The sequence below is a fragment of the Montipora foliosa genome, chromosome 2 (assembly GCF_036669935.1).
Source record: "Montipora foliosa isolate CH-2021 chromosome 2, ASM3666993v2, whole genome shotgun sequence".
NCBI lineage: Eukaryota > Metazoa > Cnidaria > Anthozoa > Scleractinia > Acroporidae > Montipora > Montipora foliosa.
Window position 1 is genome coordinate 57,889,480 of NC_090870.1, and position 12,500 is coordinate 57,901,979.

Here is a 12,500-nt window from a genome sequence, read left to right on the forward strand (position 1 = left end):
ACACGATTGGGTTTCATGTGTTCACGCACGCAATGAAATAGGAAGGGTTTTTTTGCCTCTAATATATAGCAAATACCGTCGATTGCATCTACCCGTGAACGCACGCGCTCAAAACATGTTTTCACGTGACGTCAAACGTCTGAGTTTCAGGTGTCAAACTTTGAAGTTTTCCCGCCCAAATGTGAAGTTTCGCTACTGACAGGGATATGTTTTCAGTCAACAATAAAGGAAGAGGTTATCAAAAAGGCGTCCCACTTTCAAGTGATTTGCGGAATCAAGTGATCGAACTTGCCCGGCATTATTCTTTTTCAGAAGTTGGGCGAAGATTACGCGTCAGCAAGCGCGCAGTTTCAAATATCGTTAAACGGTACAACTTGACTGGAAGCACGGTTCCCAAAAAGTTGAATCACGTTCGACCAGTTCTAAAATGCACTTTCCAAGACTCTATTTTATTAGAGACCATGGTTCAAGCAAGCAGTTTTTCCTCGCTTAAAGAACTGCGAGATGATTTGGCCATTCATGGTGACTGTGGAGAACTGTCAACATCAACACTTTCCAGATATATCACAAACAAACTTCCAACTTCCAACTTCCAAGTGGCCGCAACTGGGGCTTTCGTCAGTACCATTTACACAAATGTCGCAAAATTTTAATGTGATTTTCCTCAACTGTAAGGCTTTTCCGGCGTCGGAAAAAAACCAAAACTTTCCTCCGGACAACTGGCATTTATTCAAAACAGGACATTAGCTTGCGAAAACCAAACCTTCACTAAGTGCTCCGCGAAATAAGCCAATCGGAGAGTAGATTGCATTGCCGCAACCTTTTTTAAGTAGCCAATGAAAAATGGTGTACTGTTGAACTTTACCAGATCTCACATTTCCAGTGACAGAGTGAGAACTGGGTACGAGATTAAGAGGGGACTAGTTTGGAAGCTCGGAAAACATCAAAGGAGCAAACAAAGACGCGAGAATTAGGTTGGAAAGTCCACGACCGTGCACAATCTTTTGTTTTGCGCTCATACACTATGCATGAATTACGTAACTAACACGTTTCTATTGGTTAGTTCCTCAGTACGGAGTAAACAACTATTGTGTTTTGTGCACGGTCAAGGCCAAAAAAGAGAACAAAAACCCACAACAAAGAAATTTGTTGGCTTTCATAACCATTCCCGTCAATTAACTATGTTGATACGTAGGCTTAGGTGTAGCAAAAAAAAATTGTTATATCAAGTAGCAAGAATAAGGAAAACTAGATCTAGAGTGCAACTACTTTACAATTAAAAACTGTTACTATAAAGAACGTGTAGTGTCTTTAGCAGCTTTCGTAGGAGAGCGTCCTTTTAAGATAAATTGTAGGCAAACCCTGGGTTGATCTGTGCACCGATCCTTTGACCTTGATCTGCAACTTTCTGAGACTTAAGCTCAACACCCACAGGATGCTTTCCCTTTTTGTTGTTATGGTCACGTGCTCTGGTCTTGTCTTTTCCCTCCTTCGTGTAGCCATCTTCAAGAAATTTCATCACCAGTTTTTTCATTGTCCTCAATCGGTGCTGGATTTATTTTAGAAAACAAAAACATTCGAGTCAGTCAATTCACTTCTTCAATATAGCTTTCCATTTCTGAGATTTTTAACGATAAAAACAACGTTTCGACCGTACTTCGGTCATTATCAAGTGAATGGTAAAATTGAAACAGTGAATATATATATACATATATCCTAGACATCAGCACCGCACTATATATCTATATATATATATACACAAGTTAAGAATGACTCTCGAGCCAACAGCGCATCCCTGCCCCAAGGAGGATCACAAATAAATTCACAGTCCAAGCCTCGGCGAAATGTAATTAATTAATGAAGTTTGAAAGGACCAAGGACGGACAACCCCTGGAAGACATTTTTCATTGGGAGAAAAACGTTTTATGCCCTGAGAGGGATTTGAACCCACGTCCCCCTGATTACCGGTTGGGTGTGATCACCACTACACTATCAGAGCAACCATGCCGGCTACATGGCCAATCTGGATAGTGAATGGGAATTACGTGGTCATCCCGGGCCCATGTTTTAACTCAACTAGATGACGCTGGATCAAGCAGAACGATGATTCACAGGTGGACGAGAGAGAAGAGGACAATTTGTATACAAGTTAAGAAGGTCTCTCGAGCCAACAGGACAATTTGTATATACAAATTGTATATATATGTACAGTTAAAAGAGTCAAAGGACGGACAACTTTTGAAAGCTAAAAAGTAAAATATATTAAAAAACGTTTCGATCTTAGACCTTCATCAGTTTACAGCATGTGGATAATGATTAGGTTCAAGAGCTTATATATGGTTGACAAGGAATTTTCGGTATGTTACAAAACTTACAAGTACAAGTACAAGTACAAGTACAATACAAGTAAAAAGTCGTTACAAACAAAACAAAAGAAGTAATTCTATTCCGAAAGGTACAATGTAATAACAGCGAGAACTAAAACAATCATTAAAGTAAACAATTCATGTGCTACATTGAGTTGTGACGTTATGTGGTTCCTTAAGCTTGCAGACTATTTCGACTCAAGTAGTCGGTTGGTTGTAGGTGATTCTGTTCCTGGAGTGGAATTCTTGCCTTTTGTTAAGGCCAAAAGGTGCTAATGAGAAAAGTTGCGCACTCCAGTATGCTTCCTTCGTGATCAAAAGTTTATCCAAAATCTCAGTGCAGTTGGTAGCAGACACCTGATCGATACTCTGGAAAGAAAAGTCGTTAAGGGCATGCGGACTATTGTTATAATGTACCGCGACCTCAAAGGTTTTCTTGTTCGTTACCATTGATGATTTATGATTACGGAATCTAACTTTGAATTGTGTTGCCGTTGAACCAACATATTGCAAGCGACATTTGTTGCAGGATGCAAGATAAATTACATTTTTAGAATCACACGACAGTCTTGGTTTAATAAAGTATTTTCTATTGGTTTGGAAACTCTGAAAAAAATTTGATTCTATCAAAACGTTTTTGCAAAGATCACATCTACTACGTTTGCATTTAATGCAACCAACTGTTTCATTGGTTTCTTGTTCTACTCTTGTTCTGTATTTCGATGGCGCCAAAATTTCTTTCAAGTTTTTTGTCCTACGAAACGATGGAATAATTGAATTAGATGGAAAAAATTCTCTTAATTTGGGATTAGATTGTAACAGGTGCAAATGCTTCCTAATGACGTACCCTATGTTAGGTAGGTGAAGATTGAAGGTCATCACTAACGGAAACAGTTTTCTGTTCTCTCTGGTTCGGGGCAAAAGCAGATCATCTCTAGGAATGGCCGAGTCTTTAAGGAATTGCCTCTTAACGAGTGTTTTCGGGTAGCCTTGATTAACAAGGTACCTTTCATATTCCAGCATTCGCTTCTCTAAAAAATTCTGATTTGAGCAATTCCTACGTAATCTCAAGGCCACTCCGTATGGAATCGCTTTGAATACATGTTTGGGGTGAGCACTAGTGGGTGGCAAGTACAGATGACTGTCCGTAGGTTGAGAGGAAATGTCTGTTCTAATGAAGCCGTCAATTAGATACAATGTGATGTCTAGCATATTAAGGTAGCTATCAGAAGAAACTAATTCAAACTTGATAATGACCGAAGTACGGTCGAAACGTCATTTTTTACCGTTTATCTTTATCGTTAAAAGTTTTAAGAAACCCTTACTTATCACATTTCTGTGATATTTGTTTAGCCTGGTTCATTCGTCCGACAGCAAAATGAAAACATATGAAAATTTATGCGACGGCGTTGAGTTTGAACTGGGCTGCTTGAGGTTCGAGGTTCGAATTCCGCTATGATATCTTAATTCAAATATACCAGGCCTTGTAAATGGTCAATCGGTTACCCTCTGCCCTTGCCCCCTGAGCGGTTCACTCATACATTTAATTCTTTGTAACGCTAGACGATTTTACAAGTCAATATGGCAAAACCGTGTAAATTAAAAAAAAAAAATGCAAACCCTGGAGCCTCAGCACAAAAGGAAAAAAAAAAATTTCTCTTGAACTAGTCTCACTTGCAATTACATGTTTGTGAAAATGGCGCCGCGCGAAAATTCGGGAACACTTCTTACATGCCTCCACACACGGTTAAAGTCAAATCCAATATGACGCAAGTCCTGCCGCCATCTTGAATACAGACGTCTACTGTGCCTGCGTAGCTTCATCTGATCATCGTTTCCATTTGCCATTGTTTCTGTATCACACGTGTAAATTAGACACATCTCTATCATTGTGTCTGGTAGCTTGGGCTTATCAGGCAACACATTATTTCCATAGCTTATTTCAGGCAGGAAAATTTGTGTCAGCGTCATTGCGGGGATCGTGCCTTACTTTCTGGCCTGCTATAGAGTGTTTTCACGTGACGTCACGGCGGCCAAATTGGTGTACCCAACTAACTAACTACCATGCAAACGTTTTCCTTTGTTTCGGTCGAAAAACGAGGTTACTGATCACGTGAGAGAAAACACTATATGGAGGGCTCACTACACGAATTCTGAAAGTAATACGACGAAAACCATAAATTAATTACTAAATAATTATTGTCCTGGCCCTCTAGGGCCATCGACATGTCAAAGTGCTTTGAAATTCGCAAAATAATGGCAGAATAGGTTGCTACTGTGTAGTTAGAAATATTACTTACTGTCACTGTCTGCTGCGGTTTTGTTTTTTATTTGTCCTTCCTTAAGACACAATAACAATTTGTAACTATTTCAAGTGTCCACAATTTTGTGATAACATTGACAAAGTTTTTTATTACACCGGCTAGAGTGCAAAGCTGCTGTTTATTGTACCTACCTCGTCCGTCTCCGAATATTTCTTTCCCTGTTCCTCATCCTGAAAGCAGATAAAGTGGTGTGGAATAACGAACTAGCTTTTAATTGTGCAAAGACAGTTGAGCTTTAGGAGCATTATTTTCTTTTTTTTTTGGCGTTGTCACTCAAGTCAGTCTAGCCTTAGTGCTTGCCAATCTTGTGGGTAGCTCTGGACTATCTCAGTTTTAATTATGCCACGCTGCTTTAATTGGAAATTACCGCGGTCTCTAAATGCTCTTGCCATAGTCTACCGTGCGGCAGTAGTCGAAAATAGGACTTTTTCGAAATATCAAATATTCATCTTGATAGTGAGGCAATGACGACAAAAGCAATAGAAACACGTTGGAATGAATGTGAAAAGTATTTATATATCATTATGCCCCTTCCTTTGTCTTTGTCCTCACTGCCTCACTGTCAAACTGAATTTTAATATATCAAAAAGGCCTATTGCCATCTAGTGAGCAGTTGATCCTCACCTTTTGAGAGCAGCGGCAGCATGGGGAAAAGTACTTGATGAACCATTTTATGACCGTTACATAAAAAAGTATGCATATAATCTTAAGACCGTAGTAAATGAGGTTCACAGGCGCTGGTAGCACGTTGCCTTTATCAATGCTTTCAAGCCACATTCGAGTTCTGGAGAACTTCCAAATGTCTGAATCTTCCTAGTTAAAACAAAAAATCAAACAAACAAAAGTGACACTCAATCAGTACCTCAGTTACACAACTGACTTCATCATACTTGAATGAAGTTCAGTTATTATTTATTATTATTGTTATCGTTATTGTTATTGTTGTTTTTGTTGTTGCTGTTGTTATTGTTGTTGTCACTACATGATAATTTTTCAATTTTTTAAAATTTTTAAAATGGAAATTAGTGAGCAGCACACAGCAACTGATCTTGTTAACTTTGTTTATTATCCGACCGGTTTCGTCTGATCAAACAGACTTCATCAGGGATTCTAACAAGATGTCTAAAGGGAACTAGTTTTATACATGAAGTTATAGTACAAAAGCACGTTCCGGTAAGGGTGTGAACAGCAAAACACCCACAAAAATTACGCGCAGGATATAACGTAAATCCTGCGTAGAAAAAGTGTAAAGTTTAATTTTGGGGCTTACGATTTTACGTTAAATCGTTACCTTGATATCTTCAAAGGATTTGCTCATCATGGCGATTAACATGTTGAGGGCGACGATCACCATGCAGACAGCGTACACAATGATGAAAAGATGACCAACCAAAGAAACGGCGTGAAAAGCAGGATCTTTCACAACTATTTTGTTTTCGTCGAAGACACCAAGAAACAACCAAAACAGGTCACGTCCCGTATTCACATGGCTGTGAAGCGAAAAAACAGGCATCACCATCACTGTCATAATATCATTACCAGATAAATCCGGAAGTTAGCCGGGTAACCTGTTGGGTACAGGTCGTGAGGTTAAACCAACGACTGAACCTTAGAAGTATAACTCGCCATAGTGGAAATGTCCCACAGAGCACCCACTCGTGTTCATCATATTTTATTCACTTAAAAACTTGAGATTCTATTATTGTACATGAGCACCAATGGTATGTTTAAGACATGTTTACTTCTTTGTTTCTTTTACCTCCCGTCAAATGGTCAAATGGTCTCAAACTGAATCAGTGGGCATGCGCAATATGGAACAACTTGTTGTTTGAATTTGGGGTTATTATGGAGGGGTTAAGGTGGGGTTTACTCGCGGGTGGCGCTTCTCAGAGTTCACGCTGCCAATGTTATTAATTATTTCTCAACAGTAAAATGCTTCAGAAGAAGCGCGCATGTGCATAGATACTCACTCGGCGTAAGGATGCCACTTTTCGAGATGGGTCATGTTTCGCTGTTCTAGTTTGATCTGAGACGCAACGTAGTAGGAATACATCTTGGTCAATCCGGTGGCAAAGGATATATAGAGCAGAAGAAACAACAGAAGAAATTTCCAAATGTCTCTGAGCATTCTGTACAGCGAAAGCTGCAAGGGACCTAGGACGGAGTCCACCTGCCAACAGAGAGGAAAGATACCCGCATCGTGATAAGAGTCTCGCATGTTAAGAATGGGATCAGTTCTCAGTATAGTATTAGCCACTAGCAAATATACCATAATACTCTTTGTTTGTCCCTCCAAAACTTTGAATAAGCATTGCTTTTATTTTCTCTTATGACTTATAATGGTCGCAAGAGAAACTAGAAATAATGCTTATGCAAAATTTTGGAGGGAAAAACAAATTTTGATATTGGGAAAGTGACTTAACAGCCCACAGACTTGAAGAAAAAACTGAGAAGATACCATGCTTCACATCCGCGATATTCAACAAAAATTATTATCATTTAATAGGAAAAGCAGTAGTCGAGAGACTTATCGTTGAATAAGTTGACACGCAATTAAGTTCAAAATCTGGAAAAAAAAAAAAACCGCTCTTTGTTGCCGAGCAAGTTTTCATTTATAAAATATCACACGCAACAACATAAAGCCTTCTCAGAACTCAAAGAACAATCGAAACGTTATAAGTAGCTGAAAACCATTATGTGTGACACAAAATTGGTCTTACATGTAGCTAAAGCGAGGCGACATGGAACAGCCTTCCGTGTGATGTAAGGCAGGTAGAGTCCCTCTGGCTGTTTGAACGTGCAATCAAACAAGTACTTTAGGGGACAAAATTCACTCACATATACAACTATGAATATAGTTTTTTTTTGTGGTAGCTTATGGATGGCAATAAAGATTATCCATTCATCTATCTCTTTTTCCTAGTTACCATCTAAGAGAAAGCCGCGCGAAATCAGCCATCGCAAAAAAATGTTTTGTTTTTTTCAAAAAGTATTCAAAGATAAGGGGAAAGCAATACATCATTTTAAAGCTAAGAAAATAAGCTTTCCAAAAACTTATCACTTCTTTCAAAGAACTGAAACATTTTATGAAAATTTAAAGGAAAAAAAATGAAAAAAAATCAACACAAAAATCAGTTTTCCACACGAATTTGGTCATTTTAACGTTGATTACGAATTTTTGGATGCAAAATAAGAATCTTCCTCATTTTATCACAGGGTACCCACACAAAGGGACCACACAGGCCGCCCACACAAAGGTCGAAAGATTCACGCTTCTCCTCGTACCTTCCGATCGAGAATCCATTTAAATGGCCCGGAGCTAGCCTTCGAAGAAAATCCGATTAGCGATAATATGTAATATGGTAATCCGATAATAACGGTCAAATTTACAACCCTTTGCTAACGGCAACGAGACAGGTCACATTACGAACAATTGATCTCTGTCGGCCAAAAACCACCCAAATTACCATTTCTTCGACGGAAAGTTCATCCTAAAGGATAAAAAAATTCGCAGAACATGTAATCAAGGTAAGCGAATATTGTGAGCGAAAACACATTTTTGTGCGGTGAGAAAAACACGAGGCGATTTTATGCAAATTTACGGCTGCAAAAATAATCTTACCTTTTCAGCGATTTCAAAGCTTGAAATTGCATCCAATAAACCTAAATCCTTTTCGTTTTCCTTTCCGATGCCTGTAGTGTTATCGCTTCGCTTCGCGATCGGCTGAACATTTTGCATTCCCAGGGCTTCAAATAATTGCTTGAAGCAGAATGCCTATCATGTAAGCGTAATGAAAGCTACAGAGCCCAGATTTTCCGGGAAACTGGGGCCATATCATCCTCGGAGACCCAGGGGCAGTCAGTCGAGACGAGACGAGACGAGAATCGGGACTGGCGTAAAGTTTTCAAGTAAGACGAGAAGAGCCCCTGGGAACATACCTTTAACGGACGAGTTCCAGAGCGAATTAAGTTCCGATTTTCTGATTGGGCGGAAATTTCCGCAATTGTCTTTTTTCCGTCCAATCAGAGAACCTCAAACAATGAAATCAGATCGTGATTCCTTATATCAAGTGATAAATACCACATCAACGATCGCCATTTTTTTTCTATCGTTCTCCTTGTCTGGCTCGCAAAACAGACATACCATGCGGCGAAAATTTGGGTCGCAAAGGGACCCGCAAGATGCAAAATTCAACCAATTCTATCTAGAAGATTTTGTTACGTGGGGGCAATTATCTGTACATGTGTAAAATCAAAATGCTTGATCAAAACACCCTCGAAGAGCCGACTAGAAATAAATCAGGAAGAAGACCGATTGCAAGGGAAAGTACTAGTCGTATTTTAGTTTTCCGCTTCTGAAATTACCGTCGCGAATTAATTTTGTTATTTCTGTTGCACGGGCCAGACATGTTTAAGCATTGCCTTCGGCCTTTTATCAGCATCATAGTTTTAAGAAAACTATTAGAACAAAACTAATTGCAATTCTAGAAACTGAAAACTCTTATGCCGATATAGATACCTTATAATTAATTAGCAAGATGAAAAATTAAATTTTCAACTGAGGTTAAGTATAGTCTGTAGTTTTCCTCTTTACATATTGTTCTTTTACCTAAACTGCTTTCTTCTCTTTTTCTCCTAAGTTCTTCCACTTTCTAAATATTTGAAAGCACAAAGAGTAATGTTTTCATGTTATTGTTGTATGTGAAAAAAAAATTGTCTAAATAATTTCGTCTACAGTCTGGCTTGCCACGATTAGCTTCTCGCTATTTGCAAGCCAGCCTAGTGACAACTTAAATTGTTTCTTGTAAATAAATAAAACTTGAACTTGAATAAAGCGTGCATTTGAGCATCACATATAAGCTTACCTGTCTGTCTATAGCGATGTTTCTCGTGATGTCATCCATTGTTATTAATATGCCAACCAGAACCTAATTGGCTGTTGAAACAATGACTTCTCTTGTTCCGTGGTTGGCAAATTTGAATATCAAAAGAAATGTGACGTCAATGTTTGTAAACAAGAAATATTGCTATAAGAGGTTAAATTAATATTGTTTATTTTATTTTTGAATGGGGACCAAGGAGAAAATTGTTGAAATGAGGTGCATAAAAATCTTGATTCATGCAATGAATATGGTCATGTACAGTACCTTTTTTTCTCAATTGCAGACTGCATTATGCGAGTTTTTTGTACTTATTGTATGCCTTACAAATCTTTCTGTTCACTGTTATCTTATTAACACGCATTCAGAGTTTTTGAAGTGTTGAAAACCCCTTATGACGATAACAAATTTTCACTTTATTGCGTAGAATTTTACTTAAAATCAACAAAAAATTTCAATTGGCTTTGTTCTTTCAAAGGTCTAGCAACTCTTGTGCAAAAAATCAGATCCTTTGCAGGTATGGTGCAAAGCAGAAATCAAGTTTGAAAAGAGTCCCACCAGAGTTAATCTGTAAAGATGGTTCTCTTCCTTGTATGACCAAGAAAGAGCTAAGGACCAACCAAGTGTTGTACAGCTGACATTCTACTATTTCGTCCCGTCAACTGTACCAATTGAATCAGGGTCATAAGGTTGCCTTGATTTTAACATCATTGGTCGACACAGTTCTTTTAAAGAGAGTCGGAGCTTCTTTCTTTCAATCATTTTACAGCTTTTACCATCTGAAGTCTCTTAGATCTTGAGGAGATGTTAACTTCAACACAAAGTAAATATTTATTTTTGACCAATCTTTGGCCTTCCTTCTTTGGTGCGATTAACAAGCGATTGCTGCAGCTTTTTTTATCTTACAGGCCACACAACTGATTATGTTATGTCAGGAATGAGAACGAGGCTTAATTAAAGGCTAATTTCAAGACTTTTAAGGTCGGATGTTAACTGTCTCGGAATTGCTTTGTATTCGCACTGTATAATAACCTGGGAATTAAAAATGATAATACAACTTTAGTTAATTAGTTACATGCAATGTGTTTTTCACCTGAAAACGTTCAGGAGCCATTATCTTTCTCTCAGTAGAACCGCTTCAGTGTTATTGGGAAGTGCATTTATTTAATATCTTGCTGCAAAAATGGTAAATGTGGATGTACTGTACTAAGTTTGCTATGGAATCAAATGCTTTTATTCCCGTTCATTTTTCTTAAAACTGTTCCTCCAAGTTGCACACATAGTTTGCTCTTGTGATAAGTTATGCTTCGTTGTGATTGAACTGTTTGGTACTGCCTGGTGAATTATCATCATTACCATTACCAACAAGAAGGTCGCTAGTAGAATTCGCAACTAATCCTATGATTTGCATCATAAGGTATTGTTGGATTCACGCGACAATAATGCCGCTCCAATTTATTTCACTGATATGTATGATTTTTGTGATGTTAAACCCTGTCCCTCATGAAAAAATAATAATAAATAAAACCTTAACTTGTGCTATCAATTTTTGGTAGTTATTAAAAATAAATTCTCTTTCAGTTTTAAACACAGAAAAACAATGTTCATGTGTGTACACTGGCTTTTTGCTTAATTTCCATTCAAATATTCCTTTTCAGTGTATACTTTTACACACGCTTTATTTCTTGTACTTGGGCACACTGACAAACAGAGGTTTGGTTGTTTGCTTCGCTTTTTTTTGTTTTCCAATTAGATTAATCACCAGGCAATTCAGGCTCTAAAACACCTGTCACATGATCCCCCAGCGTTCCACCTTCGTGCTTCACATACAAGTCTTTAACCTTGGTTTTTTCGTTGGACGACAGTAGCTGCTTCTTTGTCGCTTTGACAAGATGTCAGGGATGAAACTTCCGCTTCAGGGTTGCTGCAATCGCTCTTTTTTTATGATTTTTCCAAGCATGTTGTACTCGATACTTGCAAGCATCACAAACAGCTTGGGGTTTAGCCTTCCATCGCAGGCTATTGTTTGGCTACACACGTCTCAAAAATTCTTACGAAATCGTCAGTTTAACATTTGTTTCACCGCACTATGCCGCACAGACGGCAACAATTCACAAAAACGCTTTTAGGCTGATCCCTGCAAAACTTTATTTAACAGCGAGGCAATACAAAAAACCTTTGCATTTAGGTTAAATGCGTCAAGATAAATTTCCCGCGCAAAACAACAAGTTGCAATCTGCGCGGCCGATAGCAATGCTTATAGCAAAATTAATTCGCGGCGGAACACAAAACCACGACTAGTTACAGTACCTTCCCTTGCAATAGTCTAGTCGGCTCTTCGAGGGTGTTTTGATCAAGCATTTTGATTTTACACAGGTACAGATAATTGCCCCCACGTAACAAAATCTTCTAGGTAGAATTGGTTGAATTTTGAATCTTGCGGTTCCCTTTGTGACCCAAATTTTCACCGCATGGTATGTCTGTTTTGCGAGCCAGAGAAGGAGAGCGATAGAAAAAAAATGGTGGTAAAAAAAATGGCGATCGTTGATGTAGTATTTATCACTTGATATAAGGAATCACGATCTGATTTCATTGTATGGGGCTCTCTGATTGGGCGGAAAAAAGACAATTGCGGAAATTTCCGCCCAATCAGAAAATCAGAATTTAATTCGCTCTGGAACTCGTCCGTTAAAGGTATGTTCCCAAGGGCTCTTCTCGTCTTACTTGAAAACTTTACGCCAGTCCCTATTCTCGTCTCGTCTCGACTGACTGTCCCTGGGTCTCTGAGGATGGGGCCATATCTCCCCAGTAAACCCGGCACATTTCACACAATCACAGTAATCGGTGGAAACGGCGGCGTTCTACGAATCCTACAAGAATGATGCCTGCAGGCATCATTTTCTGGGCCATCTAGGGAAAAGAGTATTGCC

At 38.6% G+C, this 12,500-nt stretch overlaps 1 protein-coding gene across 1 annotated transcript in view; it reads right to left on the bottom strand.

The window, feature by feature from the left end:
• LOC137993671 (short transient receptor potential channel 6-like) overlaps window positions 1-12,500 on the bottom strand; it is a 27,874-nt gene that overhangs the window by 2,779 nt on the left and 12,595 nt on the right. The window contains exons 4-8 of the mRNA XM_068839640.1: window positions 6,661-6,860; window positions 5,982-6,180; window positions 5,315-5,503; window positions 4,822-4,860; window positions 1-1,549 (exon numbers count right to left, since the gene is read on the bottom strand). The exon at window positions 1-1,549 is cut by the window's left edge and continues 2,779 nt beyond it. Coding sequence (XP_068695741.1) covers window positions 1,340-1,549; window positions 4,822-4,860; window positions 5,315-5,503; window positions 5,982-6,180; window positions 6,661-6,860 — 837 coding nt within the window. The 3' untranslated portion in view covers window positions 1-1,339. The remainder of the gene's footprint in view (window positions 1,550-4,821; window positions 4,861-5,314; window positions 5,504-5,981; window positions 6,181-6,660; window positions 6,861-12,500) is intronic.